At 33.0% G+C, this 27,585-nt stretch overlaps 6 protein-coding genes across 7 annotated transcripts; 4 read left to right on the top strand and 2 right to left on the bottom strand.

Annotated features, from left to right (window-relative positions):
* Window positions 1–4,799: 4,799 nt before the first annotated feature.
* Window positions 4,800–6,630, top strand: LOC126768194 (DEAD-box helicase Dbp80). The gene is made up of 2 exons (XM_050486154.1): window positions 4,800–4,991; window positions 5,107–6,630. Exon 2 carries the CDS (start codon window positions 5,117–5,119, stop codon window positions 6,518–6,520), a length of 1,404 nt encoding a protein of 467 aa, XP_050342111.1. The 5' UTR covers window positions 4,800–4,991; window positions 5,107–5,116; the 3' UTR covers window positions 6,521–6,630.
* LOC126768215 (ER membrane protein complex subunit 10) lies at window positions 6,622–8,210 on the bottom strand. Its single transcript, XM_050486186.1, has 5 exons — window positions 7,988–8,210; window positions 7,686–7,853; window positions 7,297–7,571; window positions 7,130–7,226; window positions 6,622–6,795 (listed from the first exon to the last, which is right to left on the bottom strand). Exons 1-5 carry the CDS (start codon window positions 8,036–8,038, stop codon window positions 6,712–6,714), a joined length of 675 nt encoding a protein of 224 aa, XP_050342143.1. The 5' UTR covers window positions 8,039–8,210; the 3' UTR covers window positions 6,622–6,711.
* Window positions 8,211–10,327: 2,117 nt separating this feature from the next.
* LOC126768188 (coiled-coil domain-containing protein 22) lies at window positions 10,328–15,148 on the top strand. 2 transcript variants are annotated; one of them, XM_050486141.1, is made up of 9 exons: window positions 10,328–10,405; window positions 10,948–11,093; window positions 11,225–11,396; window positions 12,071–12,335; window positions 12,678–12,928; window positions 13,000–13,224; window positions 13,933–14,072; window positions 14,150–14,315; window positions 14,910–15,148. In XM_050486141.1, the coding sequence occupies exons 2-9, from the start codon at window positions 11,044–11,046 to the stop codon at window positions 15,129–15,131; spliced, it is 1,491 nt and encodes a 496-aa protein (XP_050342098.1). In that variant the 5' UTR covers window positions 10,328–10,405; window positions 10,948–11,043; the 3' UTR covers window positions 15,132–15,148. The 2 variants fall into 2 exon arrangements, with proteins under 2 accessions (XP_050342098.1, XP_050342099.1); XM_050486142.1 differs by lacking the exons at window positions 10,328–10,405; window positions 10,948–11,093 and having other exon boundaries at window positions 11,144–11,391.
* On the bottom strand, window positions 14,886–16,973 carry LOC126768195 (uncharacterized). Its single transcript, XM_050486155.1, has 2 exons — window positions 15,832–16,973; window positions 14,886–15,480 (listed from the first exon to the last, which is right to left on the bottom strand). The coding sequence occupies exons 1-2, from the start codon at window positions 16,879–16,881 to the stop codon at window positions 15,205–15,207; spliced, it is 1,326 nt and encodes a 441-aa protein (XP_050342112.1). The 5' UTR covers window positions 16,882–16,973; the 3' UTR covers window positions 14,886–15,204.
* A 2,921-nt stretch (window positions 16,974–19,894) lies between these two features.
* On the top strand, window positions 19,895–20,711 carry LOC126781909 (uncharacterized). The gene is made up of 2 exons (XM_050507031.1): window positions 19,895–20,000; window positions 20,044–20,711. The coding sequence occupies exons 1-2, from the start codon at window positions 19,895–19,897 to the stop codon at window positions 20,709–20,711; spliced, it is 774 nt and encodes a 257-aa protein (XP_050362988.1).
* A 4,629-nt stretch (window positions 20,712–25,340) lies between these two features.
* On the top strand, window positions 25,341–26,342 carry LOC126768219 (RNA polymerase II subunit A C-terminal domain phosphatase SSU72). Its single transcript, XM_050486190.1, has one exon. It carries the CDS (start codon window positions 25,574–25,576, stop codon window positions 26,150–26,152), a length of 579 nt encoding a protein of 192 aa, XP_050342147.1. The 5' UTR covers window positions 25,341–25,573; the 3' UTR covers window positions 26,153–26,342.
* The last annotated feature ends 1,243 nt before the right edge of the window (window positions 26,343–27,585 follow it).

Here is a 27,585-nt window from a genome sequence, read left to right as displayed (position 1 = left end):
GTTACGTGACTTTAATACTAAGACGACTCAGTTAGAAACTGGTAACGATTAAGCCAAGTTAGATCGAATCATAAAACAAAATTTAACAAAAAAAAAGTCAGCAAGAAACAAAGCTTAAAATTAGTATTTAAGAAACCTTAAAAGGATTAAAAGAACGGTAATTGGTATGAAACACATAGGAAAATCGAAAAGCTCATACCCAAACAGGGACATTAAACAATTTTCTACCAGTAATGAATACCGGTGGAAGACGCTCCGGTCACAAAAAAAAAATTGCCATTCTTTCATTCATTCCATTGTCAATCTTGTTTTGGTCGTAAATACCACCCGTGGCCTTAGTTTTAATGATTAGTGACGATTTAAATGAAAATGACAATGAGCTTAGCAGTATTGATATATAATAAATTAACTTAAGATTATTATCTCCTGTTTTAGTATTTTATGTTTTGTGGCTAGTGCAGAAATAAATAATGTTAAATAGGTCTTGTATCTTGCATAGATAGATCTGCAATATATGCTGTAAATTACGATAATCATTATAAAATTTATTGTTACGCGACTTATAAAAGATTTATTTTATTGTTATTAAGAAAAACATACTTGATTTCGATGAACTAGTATATTCAATTAGATTAATAACGAAATGTAAGGTTGAACAGTCAATGCATGGAATCAATTTCTTGATATTGCTCAGATGTCATAGAATGTAGCAGACTGTATAAGAAATGTATGCATTGGTAGTTTTGATTCGAACAAAGGCTATGAGCAATCAGCGCAGAAAGTTAAAAGTATTACTTTATTATAATAGCGTAGATAATTGCAAATAGTATCAGACAAATAACTTATATTTGTTTACTTAAGTTTAATGCCAACACGAGCTAAGATAGTAAGTAAGTGCAGAATTTAAGCATAATGCTATAGCAAAGATTAGTGTAGATTGTAACAAACTGTGTCTTGATAATTAGCTATAATTGAGTTCTATAGTTTAATTTGCACTACATTATGCCCTGCTGAAGTTGACTATTCTCAATCGAGAATGACCACCGTGGCTGATTGGTCAGGAGAACGTTACTCGAAGGTTCAATATTATCTACCAGGTGACATTCTCGACATTAAATGAATCAGTTGATTTGGGAAGCACGTCGTACCATCAAAAAAGGGTTAAATGTTATACAACGCGAGATTTTGTCAATTCTATCATTTCACATCTATTAATAATTCTATATACTCAATTATTAAAATTATAAAAAAAAAACAGAAAGGCTATATATGTATGTACTCAACGTACGTGTATGTATATATCTGTGTATTTTTTATTTTTGTTTTCGTTAATTTTTAATATTTATGAAATTTCGAAAACTTAGTGCACTAAAATTATATTAATGCAAGTTATGTAAGCTTGTTATTGATATGCATATCGGATCATATTACGGTTTATATTATTAACTTATCTTATCATAATGATTTAATATTCTTTAATAAGTGTACTTTACATAAATAAATAAATTATTATGTTACGCTTATCTATGATTTATGTATTTATCTCAAGTAATATTTTAGCTAACCTAGTCTCTAGACCAACAAGGTAGTCATATAAATAGCACAATGTTAATATAATATCTTCATTCATATGTGGCGTGGACTAAAATTTTTTGTTTTATTATATGAAAATATGACAATTTTCAATTACTGCACCCCATTCGGATACATCAGATATAGATAAGTTTCTATAATGAAATGTTACAGTAGTAAATATAGAGCTACAGTTGGAAAACCCGGCCCGAATCTCCATATTTACTCTTTGAGCTAAATAAAATTATATAGTAGCTATGTTATATTTATACGTTATCCAAAAAAGAAAATAAAAGCTTACTTAACACACTCTGATGTATTATTGTTCTTTTGACAAAAAAAAATATTTTTTGGGAAAGGGTTAGAAAACTAATTTCTTGCACCTGAAATTTGTTTCTCGATACTATATATTTAACTAGTTATTGCCCGTGGCTTTGCTCGCACGTAATTATAGGTAAAGGATAAATGGTTGTATGTAAGTCTGTGATTTTAAAGTAAGAAGCATGAATTGCCATTCTGGTTAGAAAAAAGTATATAAAGGCGTTTTTTTCATTAGTGAACTTACAGTGAACCCTGTAATTTGACTTTATACTTATATTTAAAAGTGACCTCAATGGCTTGAACCACAATTTATTTTATACATGGCGTCCGATCTAAAATGCTGTAACTCCCCAAAATGATGCCCCCATCATCCACGTCGTTGTTAATGCTGTAAATGACCAAGTGCACAATTTTTTTTCCAAAATATTCAGATCAAATAAAACTATTTAACTCATTGAAAACTTTTTGTATCTACTATACGAATATGATAAAGCTGAACATATTTGTTTGATTGAACGAGCTAATCTCAGGAACAGCCGATTCGAAATGAAAAATTATCTTAGTGTTGGATAGCCTGTTTATCGAGGAAAGCTATAAGGTATAACATCAGGCTACGACCAATAGGAGCATCAATGAAAAATGCTGCAAAAACGGAGAAATTTGTTCTTTTTGAGAACTTCCGTTACGTGCTAAGGTTAAACGGTTAAAGTTACATAACAATCTTGTATGACGGAATTGTTCTTCTTGAAAAGTTCTAAAAAAAGTCCGTGATAGTAAATGTCTATCTTTTAAAGTTGACTCACTATAATCTTTTGTATAGTATTCAAATTTGTTCTAAAATATTAATAATTATCGAGATAATAACATAGACAGTTTTTCGTACCTTTTATAGTTTTGACATATTTTAACAGGTAGTTAAGTAGGTTGTTTGAAAATACTCATTTTCAAACAAACTACATTCATTTCATCAATCATTATATGTGAAGGTATCGTTTGCAGTCACAACAAACAGGGAAAGACATTAAAGTATGTCGGAATAGATTTAAGGGACTTTTTTTTTCTCATGGCCAATTGTATGTTGCCCTATCTAGATCCGGGTGTGGCGAAAATCAATAAATACTAATATCCCCCGAAAATATATGTTGTATATGTATGTTCTAACTGAAATATTATTAAGTCTGCTCTTAGTGATATCTTTAAGTTATACGCGAAATCTTTCCGACCTTTGTTAACTTTGCTTTATTTTTTATTTAGTCCACAAAACTGACTACAATTATACAATAAACAATAACATACAGTAATACATTTAACCGAAAATATTTACAATTGAGTCTTCTCGATGTGAACTTATATAACAAATATCACATAATATCGTAATCGCAGTCCGAATTACGGCAGTGTTAGCCCGGCATCAATTTTAATGAAGTATGGGTTTCTACATTTTTTTATAATTATGAGATCATCTACATAAAAAAGTACGATCCCCTCCCCCTAGATGCGCATGCAGGTGGATGAAGAATGCGGGGATGGGGTATCCCAATGTTAATTAAATAACTCGCACTTGCTGTGATGCTGGTAAATTGCAGTATTTTTTTTTTACTTGTAAATTTTTTGATCGTATTTTATTTTGATATGACAGGTGACGACACCTGGTAATAAAAATAGGCAAAATCACCGTTAAGTGAATATTTATAATGTCTAGCCATAGATCAAAACTTAGAACCTTCCCTGAGAAAGCCATTAAACAATTAGCCACAGAAAGTGGTGACAGGGTCAGGGTGGAAACTAGTAGATTCACTTCCTTCTTTGAAAACTGACTAATAATATAAGATAATAATAATATAAGATAAGTAAGATTCAGATAAATTATGTTGATTCATTGATATATTTTGTACATTTTATTTAAGTTACTGCCAATAAAAATATTAAGTATTGCTATACAAATTCTTAGAAGCAACTCTGATTCTGGAAATGGCAGTACTTACTCACATGCCTCACAAAATAAATCAAGCCGTTGGTACTATGCCTGAACTCTTTTTGTTCATATTGTATAAAAGTAAGACTGTCCCATCGAAGCTATTAAGCTCTTTATAATAATTCGTTTTAGTATAAATGAAGTCGTTTTTCTCATTCTCCATCTCACGAAGGATCTTTGATTACTTAAAATGAGAAGGTACATGTTCGATTTTTCTTTGGATTATATTACTTCATAATTGGGGAACTTAAAAATGAATTTAAACGGCTTATTTAGATCAGACCGTAGTAAAAATATGAGATATACTTTAACTATATTATACTTTAATTATTATATTATATTAGGTATTTATAATAGTTATATATAATATTAGGTATTTATAATAGTTGCCGCGCTCTCTAATTGTGATTGCACATTAAAAAAAATCAATAAATTTCGATAACCTTATTGGAAATTTAAAAATATGCAAATAGTCATATAAAAGAAATATAACTACTAAATATTTTTATGCCACATATACACAGATGCGCAAGTGACGAGGCGAACCGCGATATTCTAAATATTATACGTTATACTGACATTGAATGTTTTAAGAAAAGGTTGTTGTTTTATTTTAATGTTAAAAGATAACAGTTTAGCTAAAAATTCAGTTTTCATAAAAAAAGTTACTTTATTAGCCATTATATTATACATAGAAAAAGATTTATTAGTCAATATGTAATAACAGAAAACTCGAAATATTTTTTTATTTTAAAAACTTGATAAAATCGACTTACGCAATTCATTATACAGACTAAAAAAGAAATAGAACGCGGTAGTGTAAACATCAATCGTCCCTACGAATGTTCGATTACCGTTTCATCGAGTTGCATGACGAGTAGGTCAAAGTGACAGTAACAACAATGAAAATCGTATAATTACACTGTTATAATAATTGTCAAACTCAAGTGTCATTTGTGAATATTTTGAAGCCGAGATAAAACATCAGATCAAAAGAAAGAAACGGGAAGTTATAATCATCAATGTGTTTCCATTATTTCCGTTTCTAACATTAAAACTGTATTCAACAATTTTTTAAAGTAGTGCTTGTTTCTACCTTTACTACTTAGGCGCATAAATACAGGTTAGCATGTGAAATATTTGTTTCTTACTGTATTTCCTTAATGTACGTGTACATTAAAAAAAATGTTCACGCTAGATTGTTAATACGTTGACATTAATTAATAGTATATTTATAGGTATATCACAATGGCAAATCAATGGGGTCAAAAAGCAGAAGAGTTGGAAATTTCTAATAAAGTAGCAGGACTTGGATTGGCAAAAAAGGGATCCAATCAAACGTCAGAATCTCCTGAAGATTCTCCGGATGTCGCAAATCCTGCTGAAACTTCATTATTGATGAAGATAATTCGACAAGGTTTAGTTGAATCCAAATTAGATATCGAAATACAAAGGAAAGATCCCAATTCTCCTCTTTACTCTGTTAAAACTTTCGAAGCTCTGCATTTAAAACCAAATTTACTGAAAGGTGTTTATGCCATGGGTTTTAATGCTCCATCAAAAATTCAGGAAACAGCTTTACCTACACTATTAGCAGATCCTCCGCAAAATATGATTGCACAATCCCAATCAGGGACTGGTAAAACTGCTGCATTTGTATTAGCCATGTTAAGTAGAGTTGATCCCTCTAAAAATTATCCACAAGTCTTATGTCTCAGTCCTACGTATGAACTTGCTATACAAACTGGCGAAGTAGCAGCAAAGATGGCCAAATTTTGTCCTGAAATAAAGTTAAAATATGCTGTAAGAGGGGAAGAAGTTCCAAAGGGAACTAAAATTACTGACCATATACTTATTGGAACCCCTGGTAAGATGTTAGATTGGGGTGTTAAGTTTGGAATGTTTGATTTGAACAAAATTAGAGTATTTGTATTAGATGAAGCTGATGTTATGATTGATCGTCAAGGACATCAAGACCAATGTATCCGAATTCATAAATGTCTTCCTCCCACTTGTCAAATGATGTTCTTCTCTGCTACATATGGTAGTGCTGTTATGGTATTTGCTGAAATAATAGTACCCAATCCAATCATAATTAGATTATTGAGAGAAGAAGAATCTTTAGATAATATTAAACAATATTATGTTAAATGTAAAAGTACAGAAGAAAAATACCGAGCTATTTGTAATATTTATGGTGTGATAACAATTGGTCAGGCAATCATTTTTTGTCACACAAGAAAAACAGCTAGTTGGCTTTCAGAAAAAATGTCTAAGGATGGACATTCAGTAGCTGTATTATCTGGAGAGCTAACAGTTGAACAAAGAATAGCGGTACTTGACCGTTTCAGAGGAGGCCTAGAGAAAGTTTTAATAACAACCAATGTACTTTCGCGTGGAATAGACGTGGAACAAGTTACACTTGTAGTTAACTTTGACATGCCAATGGACATGAACAAAAAAGCAGATTGTGAGACCTACTTGCACAGAATTGGCCGTACTGGAAGATTTGGCAAAGCTGGCATTGCAATAAATCTAATTGATTCACCACAGACTATGGATATATGCCTTGATATTGAAGCACACTTTGGTAAAAAGATTCATCTGCTAGATATTGAAGATGCAGAGGAAATTGAAAAAATTGGTGCATAATTATAAATGAATGTATCTTAAGCTTGCTTAATTTTTGCAATCTTTCCTTTCACATTGCTTTTAAATATCAAAATTATTTTTAAGGTTTATAATAAAACACATTGTTATTAGAAGTTTTTATTTCACTAAAAATTATGCTACATTCCTGTATGTTTAATAAATAATTATATTAAATATCCATACTTAATAATTTACCTTGCACCTTGGGTTGCAGGTTCTGGATTTGCTGCCCCAGATATCATGACAAAAATGGCAATAGGTACAATATACATCCACTGAAAAACAAAAATATTTCTTCTTAATATAGTTTTGTAGCTACTTAAAAAGTAGTTTAATCCTAAATCCTAATCCTAAGTAACTATTATACCCAAATACAGGTATTGTACTTAGATAATTTGAATTAAATGACGTAAGAATGATATGTACTGAGCTCATTTATATAAAATTAGACACATTCAGCAAAGAAGAATATTTGTAACATTTATATGTCAGCCTAACTTGAAAATTAGTTGTGCTGTTGATTTGTCAGAATATTTTTTTTTTTTTTAAATCAAAAACCTCATATACTTGTTTTTAAATCTATCAATATACATATATCGAGCAACTTACATATTTGACTAGGAATGATCTATTATCTTTAAATTCACCCTTTTCTCTTGCCTCTTTTTCACGCTCTAACTTCTGGATATAAGAGGCTGTATCAGGTCTGTGGAAAAATTTTTGTTATAATCATCTTAATAGATGAAAATCATATTCATTAAATAGTTTTTTCTTACAAAGGAGCCGGATCAACATGACGAATATAAAATGTTGAATTCAACTTGTATTCTGAACTTTTATACTCCATATTCTTAGGTTGTGAAGTGTTTGCTACTTGAAGGCTTAGTGCAATAACTTCACCATTTGGTAATACCCAAGCTCTTATTATATCTGACAATCCACTTTCTAGAAATCTTTTTGCTCTGACAAATGAGATGATCTCAACATCTTTACTCTCGGCAGTAGAAACTAATGTTCGCATAGTATAGATTCCATCAATCTTAGCTAACTCCTGAAATGTATTTATACATACTTTATTAACAGGAATAATAGAACTTAACAAAAGAATTTATAATTGCTTTTCGCAGGCAACTTAATGGCCACTAATTTAAATAAAATAGTATACCTTTAGCTCACTTATATGTCCATTATTAAAGTTAATTTGATCAATTACAGGTATACCAGTTCTTATACTATTTAAAGTAATGGAACCACGTGGGCAGTATTCTTCAAATTTGCAATTCAATGTGTGTTCCATTTTAATATTTAACCATCCATCATAGTCTAGACAAATCTAAAACAACAGTAAATAAATTTTGATTCATATTTACAACTAACTTGCTGTTATGGAAACTTAATAAAATAGATACAATTGATAAATTTAACATTTTATTAGACTGTAGCAAAAATTATTGACTATTACTGTACCGCGTTTTGTAACATATATATCGAGAAAAAAATGGTTGCAAGTATCTTCATTGTATTTTATTTTTTCAACTCTATTTAAGGTATGATAATATTTATAATACAATTTTATTTTTCCTAATATTGTTACATGTATTGAATGATTTTAAATAGGTACTAAAAATAAAGCGTTCAATTAATAATCCAATACAAATTACAGTGCAATAAAACTAATAACATTTAACATTTCACAGGTTCCTAATGTTGCCAATACGTGACAGTTGACGTTTTTCCCCACAGAACTTAAAGCTTGTTCGTAGCAAAAGCCCTAAAACCGTAAACAGAGAAACTAATAGACCAAGTGGCCGTGATACCACGATTGAGACAGAAATAGTTTGTCAATTTGTTTGTATAATTGCATTACCTATTTTGGAATATAAATAATTTTCATGACTTAATTAAAATAAAACGAAGTTTTTAAATTTTACTTTTTAATATTTGTAATACATTTTTTTGAATTAAAATACTTTTTTTGTTTTTGGGTGTCAACTACACCCAAAAATCGTTGCATTGTAGAATTAGGAGAAGTAGAAGAACGAATAAATTAAAATAACATATTTATTTATAACGAAGCACTTTACGCTATTATTGGACTCCGTATTTATTTGTTTACATTGTCGACGAGACGATATTTTTTAACTAAAATCGGGACTATTTTTTAGCTGACGCTGGCAGCACTTATATGATAAATAATTATAGATCGTGAATGATAAAAACTAGAAAATTCTATTATCTTCAGGATTTTAATGCGATATTAGGTTCCGTCATGCTATGGCATAAAAAATCATCACTGAGAAACTATATTTAGGGACAAAACCGTCGTACTTACGCGTGAAAACACACGCCGGCAATTTTCTTCTATTACTTTAACATGAAATAATACGACAATGCACCATTGTACAACCTTCGATATGATATAAGGATTGTTTCTCTGTCTTTTCACTTGATTAGAATCATTTTCTAACATAAAAATAAGCAAAAATAATCTCCTTTATTTATATTAAAATTAATTTAAAAAAATATATTTTTTAACTTATTATTAATTTTTAATTTATTTTTTAAATTAATTTTAACTTTAGCTAAATTGAACACTAAACATAATGAATGCACCAACTGTCAAGTTTGTTTCGCTACTTGAGTAACCGACCTTGACAAAACTGGTTACGCGATAAGGGACAAAAGATTTAATAATTCTATCTCTGTTTAAACCATTTATAAAGTAATTTTCATTCTCTTTCTTGGGTAAGTGAGAAGGAAACCGTCATTGCGTGTATAAGTTTCTCTCTCTACGCCTAAAAATCAAACATTTATTAAAACGTAGGGAATTAGGAAAATGCAGAAATTTAATTTTAGCTACAAAATATTTATATCAGCTGTAAAATTCTTTATACAAGTTTAAATCAAAAAAAGTCACAATAATGGGTGAAAAACTCCTAAGCTGGCTTTACATACAACATAATATTCCATTCATAATCCAAAAGCCGCGGCTTTATCAGTCTGTAATTCAATTTGTGACAAAAATACTTCAATATCTGCCATTTCAACCTACGTAATTATTTGATTATGCCTATTTGAATTATACATATAAAATATTTACTGCCTCGTCTAGTGGCTTGATGTAAGGCCGTCCTGGGAGGTCCTGGGTTCAATTGCCAATAAAAAGTTATTGAGTTTTTCTGTCAGAAAATTCTCAGTAGCAGCCCGGAGTCTGGAAGTTGGAAGTGTGTACACTCCCGTGCTTCGAAAAGCACGTAAAGCCGTTGGTCCTGCGCCTGAACTCTTTCCGGTCGTGTCGGATTGCCGTTGCCGAAAAGTTAGGGAATAGAGAGTGCACCTGTGTTTGCGCACACACTTGTGCACTATAATATCTCCTGCGTAGCTGGCTAATCTCTCTTAAGATTGGCCAGCGTGGCCGAAATCGTCTGGAGGACATTATTATTATTATTATAAAATATATAATAAGGTAAGCAAAGGTAGATTTACAAATTGCATGCGATTCGATCAAAAAGTTCTTGATTAATTTTCCTATATTTATGATACAACACTATTCTACTTAACTAAGTGTACTTTTTTGCTAATCCATCCATCCATCTATGAATATCATAAATTATTCAATATCTACAATATTTAGAAGTAACAGACGGACACTTCTGTTTTAATTATAGATCCACTAGTGTAACAATTATCGTACAAGTACGATAATTTCATGTACGATGTACGATGATGCAAAATTTTATAATTACAGTAATCGATAACAATTACAATTGTTTTTACTGTCATTGCAGCTGCCCATATCCTTCGCTAATGTCTGTCAATCACCTATCTTGGTTTGATGATGAGTTGTTGGCAGTTACTGTTTCTTTGAATTTGATCACATTTGGCGTATATATTGCTTATTTTTGAATTCGTTTTTTTTTAGTTTACATTAAAAATTATTTAACATATATTATTGTGGTTGTGTATAATATTATTGTATGTTGTAATCATTATCCTGATGTACGATAATTTTGCTCCATATACGATAATTTTACGGGCCCTGGTACGATAACTGCCTGGCTTTAGGTTTGAACCCTGGTACACCGTCACGTCGTAACAAAACATTAGACTAAAGTGTACTGGAGGCTTTACTAGTGTCAATATTTTTTTTTCTGATAACATCAACTCAACTGTAAAGTATTCTGTCAAGCTTAGTGCCTCTGGGTGATAGTTTTTTTGCGTCAAAAAAGAGAAATAAAATGGTTCTGTGGTCAAGACGACGTTGAGACGTTGAATACCTATTAAATGTGTATTTAAATTTAGTAACATTATCTTAACGAAATATAATATAGCAATTGTAAATATTTCTTTAGAAAAAAAATATATATTCCGCAATCGATTGTTTCTATTGTTTAAATTCGAATATTTTATGTTAAAAAGTTTTACAGTACCTAACCAGATATTATGATAATTAGAATTGCAATAGGACAATAAGAAAATAATATCTCAAAAATAAAGTCTCAAAAAAAACAGCAATAATAAAAATGGAAGAAGTGGATTCAATAATTCTGCATTTTTTGCGACAGTTAAACATGTACGATTTAATTTAAACATGTGTCAATTTACAAAAGTATAATAACATATTTTAGTAACATATGAATATACAATACGAACTTTTGCTAACCGGTTTTGCAGTTTTACAATAGCAATTTTATCACATTTCAGAGACATACATGAAGATATTAAAAATATTAGTGAGTTACCAGTTGAGTTAATAGTAGAATCAGCTATAAAATGTATAGCAGCAATAAATCCTGATATAAAAGTACCAACTAAACTACCTTCTGGAGTATCACAAAGAATTGAAGTTGCCGCACAAGTTGCATCTATATGTAAGGTAAACAATATTCCATTACATTTTAATCAATCAAAAAGGCCTATAGTACTTATGTTCATAGTTTTATACAGAAAACTAACAAAAATGTAATTTAATATTAAAGTTAAAAAAAATATATTGAAATGATGATACTTAATTATTACTGGATATCTTAAAAAGTAAGTGTATTTAACAAGGCTTAAAAAGTAAAGTAAGCCTGTAAATGTTCCACTGCTGGGCTAAGGCCTCTTCACCCTTTTGAGTAAAAGGTTTGGAGCTTAGTCCACCACACTGCTCCAATGCGGGTTAGTAGAATACACCTGAGGCAGAATTATAGTGAAATTAGACACATGCAAGTTTCGTCACAGGTTTTCCTTCACACTCAAGCATGAGATGAATTATAGACACAAATTGAGCACATGAAAATTCAGTGATGCTTGTCTGGGTTTGAATCCACAATCATCAATTAAGATTCACATGTTTTAACCACTAGGCCATTTTGGCCTCATAAACAAGGTTTAGTAACATCAATAATAAATTCTTATAAAACCATTAATTTTAACTACAAAATAACTAGTAAAACATCTCTATCTACTGATAAAATACTATGCTGCCTAAATTTTATGTGATTTTGCTTAATCATGATTTGATCCTATATTATTTGGTTATTTTAATAATGTTTATTTTTTTTATAGGATTTGTCTTATCAGAATGATGTTGGCTATCAAACATTCCTTTATCATAATGAAACAGAATTGAGACAAGTTTTCATGTTTCTGATAGAAAAACTACCAAGTGAAGATAAGAAACTCACAACAAATGTTAAACCTCTAAATGAAAAACATCAGTTGTTACAGGGAATAAGTAACAAAATTGCAGAGGATCTCAATGCTATCTGGATACCTCCATGTTGTGAGACTTCTTTACAAAGCAACCTGGGAGATTTTTTATATAATCAAGGTAATATTTAATTAAAATAAACCTTTAATTATATTTTTAGTTATTAAACAGTAGAACCTCGATTATTCGAACCCTAAATTATGCAAACAATAACTTAGTTTATCCAAATGTTGGCGTGATATATACCTTGTAGCTCACTGCCACCACCGTGAGCAACAATGTATCTTTCGCTATTATAGCGAGACAAGCAATATGTTGCCCACCCACAATTTCTCCTTCTCAAATGATTGCAACACTTAGCACTCAAAAATGCATTAAAGCCATGTTACAATTCTTAAAAAAAAACAGTTCTACTGTAATTATATTATTTATAAATATGATTTCAATTTCTTTTGTTTTTAGGATATTTTCAAGATTCTAAAGTATGTTTTGAAGAAATTACTGAAAAAATTATGAAAATCAATGAAATAAGAAATAAAGTACCAATATCTAAGACTACCGATTATGTAAACACTTTTGAAATTAATGATAAAATTATTAAACATGAGTCTGATAAGACTTTAAAAGAATTAAAGGAAATGACAATTGTACTTCGCCAAAAATTAGACTCACTAGAAAGTGAAAGGAATGTAATGGATGTAGAGTTTTCTCAGGTATTTTTTTTTTAAATTCAATAACAGTTTTTTATTTTGAGAATTGTTGACTGCTATCATTATACTTATAGGCACAAAAAAATTGTGAGCGCTCTGAAACTGATTTAAGAAATATGCAAAATATACTAACTTCAGTTGGTATAACTGAGTTTGAGCCTGATGGAATAGATAATATATTGGATAAAGTACACAAAAATATACAGATGCTGCACAGGAAAAGTGAAGATATGACTTCAAATAATTTAGCTCTAAAAGTAGAAATTGATAAAGTGAAAACTAAAAATAGTTTATCAGAAGTAAGTATATACATAAAACGCTTTTATGAGATTTATATAAAAGAAAAGAAATGTAAAATCAATGTCAAAAGTTTTAACCAAATGCTAGAAGAGTATTTATTTTCAAATTTGTATACATATATTTTTTGGTTCAGATCTCTGCATATGGTCAGTCTAGTGCACAAATATGTTATTTGTAATTTAATGACTTATGCTTGACATTGTGACTGGTGGTAGGGCTTTGAGCAAGCCCGTCTGGGTAGGTACCACACACTCATCAGATATTCTACAGCAAAACAGTAGTACTTGGTATTGTTGTGCTCTGGCTTCAATGGTGAGTGAGCCAGTGTAATTACAGGCACAAGGAAGATAATATCTTAGTTCCCATCCCAAGGTTAATGGCGCATTGACGATTAAGCGATTGTTAACATTTTTTACAATGCCAATGTCTATGGGCGTTGGTGACCACTTACCATCAGGTGGCTCATATGCTCGTCCGCCTACCTATACTATAAAATATATATATATAACATTATCACTTAGCAGTAGGATGTCTACCAATTAGAATTAGTAAATTAATTATTTACATTTATTACATTTTTTATATATATGTATATATACATATTTTATATTTATATATAAAATATGTATAAAATTGTCTTTCTATGATATGCTATAATAAAAAATACTACTAGACCTCAACGATACCTTTTTTTGGTTTGCTTATAGTCTGAGCAAACAAAGTGTAGAAACACCTTAACAAACTTAAAGGACATTGCTAAAGGAATGAAAGAAGAATGTGAACAAAAAGAAGAATTAAAAAAACAGTTAAAACTTAAATATGAAAAACTAAAAGGGGGAAACAAAAGGTAATTTTAAATTTATGCATTATAAAAGTATAAGCTAAATGATTATTTTTAATTAAATAAATTGACTACTTTTCTAGGCATATTTATACTAAACGAATTTTAGAAATAATAGGAAATGTGGACAAACAAAATGCTGAAATCAAAAAAATATTAGAAGATACCAGACAACTTCAAAAAGAAATAAATACTCTTGAAGGCCAACTTGATAGATGTTTCTCTATTGCAGATGAAACTTTATTTAAAGTAAGTAAGAACTATTATAATCCATACTAATATTGTAAATGTAAGTTTGTGTGTTATTCATTTACATCAAATATCATTTTCTACTAAGTATTCTTATGATCTTAAATGATTATTTACACCAACAAGAATTTTGCCATTTAAGAACTTTAATTGAATTTTCTTTTGTTTATTACTGGAATGCAATGAGTAAATGGAGCTACCTAAAAGTAAGTGTTCACTTTCTCCAACAACCCTGCAAAGAGTACAAAGTTATAAACTTACACCAATATACATGAGATGTTATGTAAATATGTTCCAACCAGAACATTGTACAAAGCATTGTGTTGTGGTAAATGTAGGTGATTCTCTTCTCTTTTTTTTCTTCGTCATGGCACTCTTCAGTCTCTGCGGTTGTGGCTGCCATGTAGTATTACGAATTGTTTGGCGCAGATGTTATTCGCCTCTACTTCTTGTTTAAGGAAATTATTTTTTGTTTTGTTTAAAAATATGCAACTTGACTGATTTTTATGTTAAGAAAATGGTAACTATGTTTGTTACAACTTGATTTAAATTACAAATATTTAAAAAACATGTTGTAAGAAGTTTTAATTTCAGGATGCCAAGAGAGATGATCAAGCAAAGAAGGCATATAAATTATTAGCTTTGCTACATTCTGAATGTAACACAATTGTCTCATTAGTCAATGATACTGGCACTTTATCGAGAGATATCATAGATTTAGAAGATAACATCAAAGCAGAAAAATGTAAAAGAACTGAGGATATTCTAAAGAAAATTCAAATCGATCTTGCAAGACTGCAAAAGGAAACGTCTTAATTCATTAGTAAATTATCATATATGTTATATTAAACAATTTAAAAATACTATTTGTATCTTCTATACCCTAATTTTATTTTCGCTTAGGCAAAATTACAGGTGGTATATAGTCTTCATCAGTAATCTGTTCAGCTACTTTCTTAGATTTAGTAACAGTATCTTCCATTTGCTCTTTTTCCTCAATTTGTAAATCAATATTCTCTTCATTTTCAAAGAACCATAATTTTTGTTCTTCTACTTGCAATTGTTTTTGCTTCTCTTCAATTAGTTTCATTCGTTTTGTTCTGTCTAAACGTTTTGATTGTTCTTCAAGTTTCTTCTCCCTTATTAACTCCCAATTTTTGAATAACTAGAAAAAAAAAATCATTATTATACTCTACTTATCGTCATTTTATTTGGTTTGTTTAAATCACAGTATACAAGCAAAATAAGATTCTGTTGATTTTATGTGTATATTTCAAAAGAATAGTCAATTCTAGCATGTACACTAAGTTTATTTAGCATAAGAAAGTATTACAAAGTGACAATTTAATATGTTTAAGTACTGGAAATTAATTGTATATTTATTTTAATGGTTTAATTTTATTGACAAATTAGGCGGTAATGTAAAATAAACTATCTAATAAGTAATAGTTATATCACAGAAATGTAATTATTTAGTAAGTTTGCAGCAAATAAATAACTTTAAAGAAAAAGTTACCTCATTTTGTTCCAGTATATCTTTGTTTTGTATTTTATTAATAGCATTTTCTATAGCAATTTTAATAGACTCTTCTAACTTGATATCAGCAAAAGAAGCATTGTTCAATATTTTAATAGCTTTTAGTAAAAGTTCTTTAACATCTTCTTCCACATTTTCAGATTCTCTTTTTATAAAATCAATTACTTCTGTATATACTTTGAATGTTTTTGTACAAGCTAATTCTTCACATAAAGATAATAGATTTTCATATTTTTTATAGAATAACCAACCAATTAGTTGTAAATTACAACTAACATTATCATTCGCTATTTTTGATATCCAAGCTAATGTTTTTCCAGACAATATCTTTAAATCTGTTATGTCAAAATGGTCATCAAAATATGGGTTCCTTAAAAATTTTATCCTTATTTTTATTTCTTCTTTTTTCTTATTTTTTTCTGCTTGTGGTGGTTGTTCAACAAGTGTCACCTTATATTCTGACAAATATTTGAAGCATACATATTGACATAAAGTATTAGTGATTTCATTGGAGAAATCTTCTTGTAACATAATAAGGGAAGCAACATTAGCCCCAAGTTCATAATTTTGTGTAGTTATTAGTTTATCTAGCAATATGTTGGCTGTGTAAAAGTCTAGAAATAATCCAAAATTTAAAGGATCTTTAAGAATTTGTACTAAATCTTGTAAATTTCCAAATTCAATAAAATTTCGTATAGTAGCGTGGTTTGTTGATTCCAAAGTATTTCCAGTTTCGGCTGAAAGTCTTAACTTATGCAAGAGATCTTTAAGCTCATCGAGATAGGCAGGATCTTTCACTGCATTTGCAAAAATGTCAACATCGATTGCACTTATCACGCCTTTCGATGAGTAATTTTGGTCAAGTATATTATAAAAATCGTGAAGATTTACTTTAGTCAGTAATGGAGAAGCTGTTTGCGTATTCCAAGCCTCTGTACATTTATACTCATTGGTTAGAAAGGTTTTTTTGGATAAGAAATATTGAGGTTGTGGACTAAGAAACAAGCACCGTCTGAAATTACGTAACATTTCGATTTAATAAATATTTTAAAATTATACTTTCGTTATATTACATCTGTTTATATCCACTTTTAGCCTTTTAGGTTAGCTTATTTGACATTTGACAATGACTTAATAGGCATGCGTCCGATGTATCAAAACGAATTCAAAATCCGATTTCAAACACAAATCGATTCGTATCGATTTCACAAACTAAAAATCCGATTTCAAAAATCAACTTAGTCGAACCAAACGCCAACGATCTATAGAATTTTCTAAAAGATATCGAATCGACAAATAAAATCAAAGGATATCACCAAACGAATTGTGTATGGTATCCAATCGCAAACTGATTGTTGCGTAATATGAAAATCGCTTTCTCTCTTCCAAACCAATTGGAATAAAGCGGAATAAAAAGGATAGCGCGAATTTTGCGATTCGGATTTCGATTTGTTGGTTCCGCTACGGAAATCTATTACGCAATCATCGACCTTACTATTAAGTAATTAAAGACTATATATGCCTGAGCGCAAGCGATTTGGTGACGCTAAGCGTTACCGAAATCGGATTTTGAAATCGATTCGTAAATCTGAAATCGGATAAATATCAGTTTGCGGTAAAAACCATAAACGCCCATGACTTAGGCATTAATTCCGTAGACGTACACAGAGAAACTAATAGACTAGACTTGTATATATATCGTACTAAAAGAGCGAGTATATCAGTAGCTCACCATTTCCTAAACTATGTCTTTACATCCTAGTAATAAGATTGAATTCAGATTAACTCAGAGCGAAAGCGAGTTGTGAGCGATATAGATTTGATAAATAAATAGATGTCAGATTGTGTTCTGAATGCAAGTGATGCCAGATTTGAAAAATGATCAGAGTCATAAAATTTATCATACACCTTGAAACTATACTACAGTTTGAATATATACATATTATACAAAACAACGCCATACAAAAATGTAAATAAAAGCATTTGGCTGGAAAATAAAGAAAATTAAATGAATATTTCGACTATTATTAATTCAGAACATTTTTTTTATATTTAAGCAACTTACTGAATTGAACTAAATTATAAGAATAATATATATGAACATAAAATAATTTATCAGATATTTTTAGTTGGATAATTAAATATAAATTTGAAAATTATAGTACAATAATTGCGTCACATTACAAGCAATGGCGAGGGCTATGCTCGGAGTTTCTCTGCTAGATTTAATCAGAAATGATGAAATCCGCAGGCAAACCAGAATAACCGACATAGCCCGAAGAATTACTAAATTAATGTGGCAGTGGGCGGGGCATATCGCTCGCAGAACTGACGGCCGCTGGGGCAGAAAGGTTCTCGAGTGGCGAACACGAACCGGAAAAGCAGCGATGGCAGGCCCCCTACAAGGTGGACCGACGAAATAGAAAGAGTCGCGGGAAGCCATTGGATGCGGGCAGCGCGAGACCAGTGTCCAATGTCCAGCAGTGAACGTCTTTCGGATGATGATGATGATGAATTGCATCACTTAGCTATTTTTGAATCCATTTCCATCATGTTAGACAGAGATCGAATTATCAAATCTTTTGTCCCTTATCGCGTAACCAGCGAAACAAATTTGATAGTTAGTGCGTTCATTGTGTTTATTGTTCGATTTTTGTTTATTTTTATGTTAAAAACGATTCTAATCCAGTGAAAAGACAGACAAACAATCCTTTTTTTTTTTTTTATATTCGCCGGGAGGGCAAATGACTCTACTCCACCTGATGGTAAGTGGTAGTAGAGTCCAAACGCGACGACGGCCAGTACAGACGGGAAAAACGTTCTGCACTAGCCGCCTTCGCCTTGCCGGCCCGCAAGATGCCTCTTCACGCCTCGTTTGAAGGAACCCGGGTTGTAAGAGGAGGGGAACACGTGAGCTGGTAAGGAATTCCATTTTTTGGAAGTGCGACAAAGAAAGGAGTTGCCAAATTTCTTTGTTCGCGATGGAATTGATGTCACAGTTAGGCGGTGACTTCGAGAACCAGCTCGCGTGGACTTAAGAAGGAAGGGGGAAGCAGGAATTAGAGAGAATAATTCCTCAGAGCACTTCTATCCTTATATCTATCGAAGGTTATGTAATGGTGCATTGCCGTATTATTTCATATTAAAGCGATAGCAAGAAGTAAATTGCCTTAATTATTATTATATAAGTGCTGCCAGTGTCAGCTAAAAAAATGTTCCGATTTTCGATAAAAAATATCGACTCATAGACAATGTAAACAAATAAATATGGTGTTCAATAATAGCTTAAGTGCTTCGTTATATATAATTATGTTATTTTAATTAATTCGTACTCCTATTTATAATGTCTTAATAACAACATTATTTAAATGTTAAACCATTATATACCAGTACCATAAAAGATGCTAAAGTACAATTGATAACGGAAACAAAAACAAACAATGCAACAGTTTTTAGGCATAGTTGGAAAACGTAAAAATATTTTAATAAATATTAAAAAGTAAAATTTAATAGTCTCATTTTGTTTTCATTAAATCCTGAAAATTATTTATCACCCAAAACAGGGAATACAGTTACTATGGCAACATTATACGCATTCATTGAGAAACTATCTCTGTCTCAATCGCAGCTTCACGGCCGGACGGCCCATTGGTCTATTAGGTTCTCTGTCTACGATTAAAACTAAAACGTAGTGGTTTTAGTTGTCATCGAATAAGGGAGTTAAGTAAATTGAGTTGGCAATACTAAATAACAATAACACGGCGGAGTATTTCTTTTTAAGCCAATGTTGATGTTAAAAATCAATAAGCGAGTCATAATTGATTACAGATACGGAGGTAGGAGCAACAGATTAAACAAATTATAATCAGTTCTCTTTTTTTTAATAATATATAATATTTGTTTCAACAAGTGTAATAATAAATAAAATGTACCGTTCAGTTATCAATCGGCTTCAACTTTAAATAATTGTTTGAACCCTATTCTAAATTATTTATCTAAAAATTTGCCACATCACTGCCTACCACTCACTTGACACACTACAATGGATCAGCTTCAAAAATCGATTGAGCAGCTAGCTGCCACGTTCACAGCTCAAATGAATGAGTTCCAGAGGGAATTTCGGTCGTCCATTCCTGCAGCCACCACATCAAATATACATGCAATCGACATCCAATATACATGCGCAATTGACATCCAATATACATGCGCAATTTAGTGCATTCCGAGCTTTTGTGATGACGGCGCTGCAGAACTTGCAGATGCAGCTTCAAATTCGCTCCAGGCAACAGGAGGAAATGGAGGTCCGGTCCAGGAGGAATATGTTGCTTGTTCATGGTGTGCCCCAGGTCCACAATGAAGATCCAGCTGAGATTGTGTGCAAGGTGTTAAGAGAGCGGCTATCCTTGGCAGAAATCATAGTGAGCAATGTTAAAAGATGCCAACGCTTGGTTCGTAGAAATAATAGTGACAAGCATCGTGCTATCTTGATAAAATTCTGTAATCAGGGGCTTCGCAACAAGATATGGTACGGCAAATCTAAATTAAAGGGCAGCGGTATCACATTGTCCGAATTTCTGACAGAGGGCCGATATGAAGCGTTTGTTGCTGCGCGCAAACGATTTGGGGTATCCCGCAGCTGGACGAGGGATGGCTGTGTTGTTGTGGTCAGCCCTGACCGCAAGCACCATCGAGTCGTCTCTGTGGCTGAGGTTGACGCTATTCCGCAGGCGGCTGGCAGCGTTGTGACAACGGCGCCGGCAACCCTGATGCAGGTGGGAGCAGGGAAGCAGACCTCAGTAGCTTCGATTACACCGAAACCAAATATTAATGTTAGACCCAGAAAGCCCTATAGAAAATAGTTCTATTTAACTCATCTGTGTAATATTTGTTTATTCTCTTGTATTGATTAACTTGTTAGTTATAAGGGTGTTAAATAGAATTTAAAATTTTCAATTTTTATTATTTTTGAAAAAACAACTCTGTGACTATATTCATCATCATCATCATATCAGCCGAAAGACGTCCACTGCTGGACAAAGGCCTCTCCCAAGGATTTCCACGTTGGCCGGTCTTGCGCTGCCCGCATCCAACGGCTTCCCGCGACTCGTTCTAAGTCGTCGGTCCACCTTGTAGGGGGTCTGCCTACGCTGCGTCTTCCGGTTCGTGGTCGCCACTCGAGAACCTTTCTGCCCCAGCGGCCGTCGGTTCTGCGAGCAATGTGCCCCGCCCACTGCCACTTCAATTTAGCAATTCTTCAGGCTATGTCGGTTACTTTGGTTCGCCTGCGGATTTCATCATATCTGATTCGATCTCGCAGAGAAACCCCGAGCATAGATAGCCCTCTCCATTGCCCTTTGAGTGATCTTAAGCCTTCTTCTTCTTCTTCGCCGTGGAGTACCGGCTTAGAATAGTACTCCCCCAATCACATCCCGTGGGTGTCGTAAGAGGCGACTGAGGGACGGGGAAAAGGGGGGATGGGCAGCAGCGTCCCCCCTCCCATAAACATCTTACCCCCTACTGCGCTCGCCAACACGCCTGCCCAGCGCGGCGAGTATGGGCAAACCCCTCCCTTAATGGCAGATGCGCCCAAAAAAAGGCCCCCAGTTACCGGCAAGCCCGCTAGGCCCGACCAAGGTAGCGGTCGCGGTATCGGCAGGGCAGGGGGTGCTAAGAATCACCGGTTCACGGCAGGCTACCGTATAAAACGACTGAAAATGGCAACGTATAATGGACACTCGATGAGGCTGGACCATCACCTCGCCGAATTAGAAGTAGAGTTAAGTCATATAAACTGGCATATACTGGGGTTATCTGAAGTCCGAAGACAGGGGGAGGACACGATAACTCTAGAGTCCGGTAACTTACTCTACTTCCGCGAAGGTGATAACCTCTCCCAGGGTGGTGTCGGTTTTCTAGTCAAAAAGGATCTCATTAGCAGCATTGTGGAAAGCAGTAGTGTGTCGAACCGGGTAGCGTACCTTGTCCTAAAACTTTCCGACAGGTACTCCCTGAAGGTTGTACAGGTATATGCGCCAACTTCGACATACTCTGATGATGTGGTCGAAGCGATGTACGAGGACATCGCAAAGGCCCTCAACGACACCTCGAGGGCCCACTACAATGTTGTTATGGGAGACTTTAATGCTAAAGTGGGAGTACAAGATAGCGGTGAATCGAAAGTCGGACCTTACGGTTTGGGCTGCAGAAATCACAGGGGGCAAATGCTGGTAAACTTTCTCGAAGAGCCCCTGCGCTTTTTTTTGATGAATTCTTTCTTTCAAAAAAAGCCTCAGAGGAGGTGGACCTGGCGAAGCCCCGATAACGTGACAAGGAACGAGATAGACTTTATCATTTCGAATAAAAGGCACATATTTAGAGATGTTTCAGTGATCAACAGGTTTAATACCGGAAGTGATCACCGCTTGGTTCGAGGCACTCTAAATATCAACTTAAAAGCCGAAAGATCGAGAATGATGAGGTCTACTCTCCGACCTACCATGCTCCAAGCTTCCAAATGGAACTTCAAAATCAATTCACCGCGTTGGAAACCATAAGCAGCATTGATGAGAGAACCGACACGCTGGTCAAAATACTGCAAAACACATCCCGCAAGTGTTTTCCGCCACAGAGAAGAGACAACGCACCAAAACTCTCTGCTGAGACACTCGAGCTCATGAGAAAACGACGAGAACTACCATCGTTTTTGTCAGATAAGGCCTTAAACCGAACAATAAAAACGCTGACGCGACGCGATCTCCGACGCTCCAATACCCGTGCCATCAAGGCTGCGATTGAGCAAAATCGGGGGTCGAAAGTGTTCGCTCGCAAGTTTGGGAGGCCGCGTCTGACAAAACTTAAAACTGAAAATGGTGGGGTCGTTACCTCTAGGCCTGAGATTATCGGAGAAGTAGAGAGGTTTTTATGGGCTCTCTTCAAGATCGGATAAACCCGTGGGAATCAGTATTGATGACCAGCGCGCCCCTCTTATGCGCCATTACTCCGAGGAGCTCCCGGTCGTTGACCAAGGAGAGATTAGGGCGGCTCTAGAACAGCTTAAAAACAACAAAGCTCCGGGAGATGACGGAATCAGGACGGACAGGGAGCTTTGGCGCACCTTGGGAGAGGCCTATGTTCAGCAGTGGACAACGATTGGCTGTTGATTGATTGAAGCCTTCTTATAAGGCCCATTGTGAGCGAACACGTCTCTGATCCATATGTCATCACTGGCAACACACACTATATTGACTATATTACTTTGGTTTATATTTGATTACGCTGCAATAGAAGTCGCACTCTCAACGAGTGACGTGGACACACTTTTTCACGGCTTATTTGCAACTGGTTATCTTATATTTCTAATGACCGTTGCAGACCTCGTAATTGTATTGCGTTTATATGTTCAACTTAACTTTGTTAATTGCACTTTAATTAAATTAGTGTTACCTTATATATATATAGTTGAATTAAAAATTAAAATTAAAATGAATAATTTTAAATCTGTAATGTGTATTTTGTTCTTTTTATTTTAATTTTGTATTTTATAAAAATGTCTGTATATAATATATATATATAAGTTATTTCTTAAGATACGTTTTCACTTGCAAGTTGATTAGTGTTTAAGAACAACAATATCATTTGTTTTTTTTATGTTTTTATGTTTCTGTTTACTTTTATAACTTTTATTTTGTAAACAATTATTTTTACACTATTTTTTATTATACTTTGGTCTCTTTCACGCTGCTGGTGGGTGTCGGGCACAATTACAGTAAATAAGAAATACTAGTTATTAAGTAAGCTTTAAAATTATTATTTTTTTTTTATTAAATTAAATTTATATTATTTTTTTATTATTTATTTTTTATTATTTTAATGTCCTCAAATTGTAATATACGAAGTAATGCATTTCTGTCGGTGTCTTCAGGTGATGAGTCATTGAGTGACTTAGTCTTCAAAGTGCAATTTCTTCCCTTCCACTTAACGCCAGTCTCAATTCCCTCTTTTCCGATTGTGTGAAAAATTTCAACATTGTTCACATAAATGCCCAAAGTATTCCGGCTCATTATCCTGACATGCTTGCGTCTTTTGAGTCCCGTAATATTTACGCCATTTTAGTATCGGAATCATGGCTCAAGCCCTGTTTGCCGCCCACATCGTATTCTTTGCCAGGGTTCCTCATTCGTAATGATCGTAACAACAGGACTGGTGGTGGTGGGGTGATCGATCTTAGATCCTACATTTCTTTTAAAATTGTAAGTTCGTCATGTCCGCCACCTCCTGTTGATTCTGCTGAACACTTACTGGTTGAAGTTTCTCTAAGCCAGACAAAAATTTAGCTTGGCGTTTGTTTATAGTCCCTCCTTATTAACGAATTTCTTTTGAAGCCCTTGTAGAAACGTTTGTCCCAAATTATAGTCACACCATATTAATGGGCGACTTCAATACATGTCTACTGAAGGATGACAATAGGGTTAATAAGCTTGCATTTATATGTGAAGCGTGTAATATGCATATTCGACCCCTTACGGCGACCCACAGATTTCCAAACTCCACCCCTTCTCTTCTTGACCTTATAATTGTGTCTTCTCCTGATCTCGTTTCCAAGCACAGTCAGTGTACTGCCGATGCTTTTTCCTATCATGATTTAATTTTTCTTTTATTTTAGTATTTTTTATATAATGTGCTAAAATTTCACTAGATGTTAACAATTGCTTAACCTTATTAAAAGCTATATTACTTTCTGTATTCCATTCATATATTTTTTCCATTTTTAATAAAATATCAATGGTGCTAAAATTGTACTAATGTTTGGAACAAATCTAGCGTAATACATAACTAATCCTAAAAATGAGCGCAATTCGGATACATTATTCGGTATGCGAACCTTCTGAATTGCTTCAATCTTATTTGGGCATGTATGAACCCCTTCTTTACTAATTACAAAGCCTAAATATGTAACAGAGTCGGCAAAGAACGTACACTTATCTTTTTTAATTTTTAAACTGATCTGGATATTTTCCATAATAGCCTGTCTCCGTTTAAACGCAACATTTCGAATTACCTAAATAGTTGCCCTCGTTGAACTATTTTGCAATCGACCCAACTTGACTTATTCTATGTCTTATATAGAATTATGTCATTTTTTGTTCTCTAAAATTTTAACAATTTTAATTATGTTGATTTATTTGTATTTTTATGCACTTGTAATTGTTAACTATTAACTTTATGCAATGACTATGTATAATGTGATGCTTTAACGAATGATGTGATAACCTATAATTAGTAGAACATTTGTCAAAAACCCTTTGCAACCTCTATTTAACTGTCTATCTAATGTATCTACTTTTGGTTGTCCGAAAGAAATAAAATAAATAAACATATTTAGAAAAAAGTGTTTATAATGACTATTTCGTTTTCCAAGAGAAAAGAAACAAAAAATGTTAAGCTGTATTACGAATATGTCAAGCTCAAATGACAATTGTTATTTTTTTTCTTATGTCATAATGTCAGTTGTCACTAACTGTTAACTCGAAAACTTTCGTATTGCTCTACTTGTAGAAAGAAAATTTATTAATAAAATAAAAGTAACATAATAAATATATCGTATCTAAGCAATGAACCCGTTACACAAATATATTTTTGCATTTGTAATGATGAAATAATTGGCTACGTCACAACTACTTAGAAAGTCACTAAATTTGATTCTACTGCTTTTTAGTTTACAATGGGCGATTTATATATTGCAGTTGTTTGTTCATCCAATATGAATAGGAGTATGGAAGCTCATGCCTTCCTTGCCAAAAAAGGGTTCAAAGTGAAATCATTTGGAACAGGTGAAAAGGTTAAGTTACCAGGAGCTTCAGCAGATCGCCCTAATTGCTACGAATTTGGTGTACCATACGATGATATTTATAATGATTTACTAGAAAAAGATAAAGCATATTATACCCAAAATGGTTTACTACACATGCTAGATAGAAATCGAAGAATAAAACCATGTCCTGAGAAGTTTCAAGTGAGCACCGAGCGTTTTGATGTTGTTATAACATGTGAAGAGAGAGTGTATGACCAGGTAATAGAATGGTTTGGGTCAAAAAGATCAATATATAACCAACCAGTTCATGTTATTAATATAGATATTCAAGACAACCATGAAGAAGCTACAATTGGAGCGTTCCTAATAAGTGATATGGTTACGAAAATGGCTCAAAGTGACGATTTAGATAATGATATTGATGAACTGTTACATGATTTTGAATCAAAGTGCCACAGACCAATCTTAAATTGTATCATGTTTTATTGACAAAACATTAAACTTCATTGGCCTATAGTTTGCCAATGCATTAAAATGCTTACATCATGATAATAAATACAATATTGTAACAAAACTTTTCCATAGCATATTTTCTAGGTTGTTTGATATTTTTTATACTGAATATAAATAACAATAGATTGGATTATTATAACAAAGTCAAAAGATTCTTTGAAACATAGATGTCCGGGTTTTTTAATTATTTAACCTTTACACAACTATCCTAGTCCTTACAAACAGTTGCTACTTTTATTATATCTTCAGAAACTCCTTGAATTACTTAATAATATAAGTAAAGACTCGCAATTGTTTCATTAATGGCTCATTTGGAAAATGAGGTCACGAGTTGTCAATAAAGTGTATTGATATTTAACACAAAAATTATTTATAAAAATAGTTATATTTCTTTCATGTATTACCAATATTTATTATATGATATGTTTTATTAAAATATGTTTCTTACATTCTATGAAATTAATTTAAATTTGACAAAATGCAAATAAATATGCTTTAATAAGAAACAATTATTTTTTTAGTTGTAACAGCTGTAGTTTAGTTATCCTTGTTTTTAAATTTTACTTTATAAAAAACACCAACTATCATGGTTAATTTTATGATTTGATAATGTAACAATATTATTGTAACTGATTTGAGAAGTGGTCTTGAAAAATACAACATTAAGTTTATCATAACTTTTAAATCACGAACTTTCATAAAGTACCTGTCAGTAATTGTCGTGGTCTAATCGAGAGTGGTGGCTTGTAGGTATAAGGTTATTCTCCTAACCTTTATTACACTCCACCACTCTCGATTCGATCGTATCTCATCTAAGGCCTCTGCCTCGAATTTTGCGGGCAGCGGGGCGGCGGCGGCGGCGGCGCGGCAGCGGGGCGGGCAACGCATACCTGTTCTCCAAACCAGCGGGCAGATCGCGCGGCACTATAGCGGTGTAGTGTTGTGTTCATGGTTGTGTTGTCGAGATATTTGTTTTTATTCGCGAACGAAATGTCTGAAAAACGGCGACATCTTTTTGATTCAAATTTATTCCTAACGCTCGATTTATTGTGGGCAAAAGAAGAAGTGGATCCCTACTATAGGGCAAGGAAAATAAATGGCGAGTTTTATCGAAATTATGAAGAACAGAGACAAAATCCCGACAAATTCTACGACTAATAATTGGTTAATTATTCTTCTATTTTTATGGTTCACATCTTTGCTGTTCCATATGGGTGTCCTCTCAAAGATTGCCGAAATAATTAGCTCTTGCACGTCCGAAGACATTTTGATACGTCACAAAAAAAATGTACAACACTATACCTACAATGCAGACGCGCAACGCGGGCGGTCACCGCTTGACTGGAGTGCACCGCTCGTTGCCCGCCCCCGCGCCGCTCCTGCACCGCTGTATTCGAGGGCCGGTCCAT

This window comes from Nymphalis io, chromosome 4, assembly GCF_905147045.1.
Source record: "Nymphalis io chromosome 4, ilAglIoxx1.1, whole genome shotgun sequence".
Classification (NCBI taxonomy): Eukaryota; Metazoa; Arthropoda; class Insecta; order Lepidoptera; family Nymphalidae; genus Nymphalis; species Nymphalis io.
Note: the sequence above shows the minus strand (reverse complement) of the source record. Positions and strands in the feature narration are given on the sequence as shown.

What these genes read in the sequence shown, in the direction of transcription:
- LOC126768215 (XM_050486186.1), bottom strand. Translation starts at nt 8,038, where the DNA reads ATGAAGATACTTGCAACCATTTTTTTCTCGATATATATGTTACAAAAC. An exon ending in GACATATAAGTGAGCTAAAG is followed by an intron (nt 7,572 to 7,685) that starts GTATACTATTTT and finishes AATACATTTCAG; the next exon opens with GAGTTAGCTAAGATTGATGG. An exon ending in GATCATTCCTAGTCAAATAT is followed by an intron (nt 6,796 to 7,129) that starts GTAAGTTGCTCG and finishes TTTGTTTTTCAG; the next exon opens with TGGATGTATATTGTACCTAT.
- LOC126768219 (XM_050486190.1), top strand. Translation starts at nt 25,574, where the DNA reads ATGGGCGATTTATATATTGCAGTTGTTTGTTCATCCAATATGAATAGG.
- LOC126781909 (XM_050507031.1), top strand. Translation starts at nt 19,895, where the DNA reads ATGGATCAGCTTCAAAAATCGATTGAGCAGCTAGCTGCCACGTTCACA. An exon ending in CATTCCTGCAGCCACCACAT is followed by an intron (nt 20,001 to 20,043) that starts CAAATATACATG and finishes ATGCGCAATTGA; the next exon opens with CATCCAATATACATGCGCAA.
- LOC126768188 (XM_050486141.1), top strand. Translation starts at nt 11,044, where the DNA reads ATGGAAGAAGTGGATTCAATAATTCTGCATTTTTTGCGACAGTTAAAC. An exon ending in AGATTTTTTATATAATCAAG is followed by an intron (nt 12,336 to 12,677) that starts GTAATATTTAAT and finishes TTTTGTTTTTAG; the next exon opens with GATATTTTCAAGATTCTAAA. An exon ending in CTAAAAGGGGGAAACAAAAG is followed by an intron (nt 14,073 to 14,149) that starts GTAATTTTAAAT and finishes CTACTTTTCTAG; the next exon opens with GCATATTTATACTAAACGAA.
- LOC126768194 (XM_050486154.1), top strand. Translation starts at nt 5,117, where the DNA reads ATGGCAAATCAATGGGGTCAAAAAGCAGAAGAGTTGGAAATTTCTAAT.
- LOC126768195 (XM_050486155.1), bottom strand. Translation starts at nt 16,881, where the DNA reads ATGTTACGTAATTTCAGACGGTGCTTGTTTCTTAGTCCACAACCTCAA. An exon ending in ATATACTGGAACAAAATGAG is followed by an intron (nt 15,481 to 15,831) that starts GTAACTTTTTCT and finishes TTTTTTTTCTAG; the next exon opens with TTATTCAAAAATTGGGAGTT.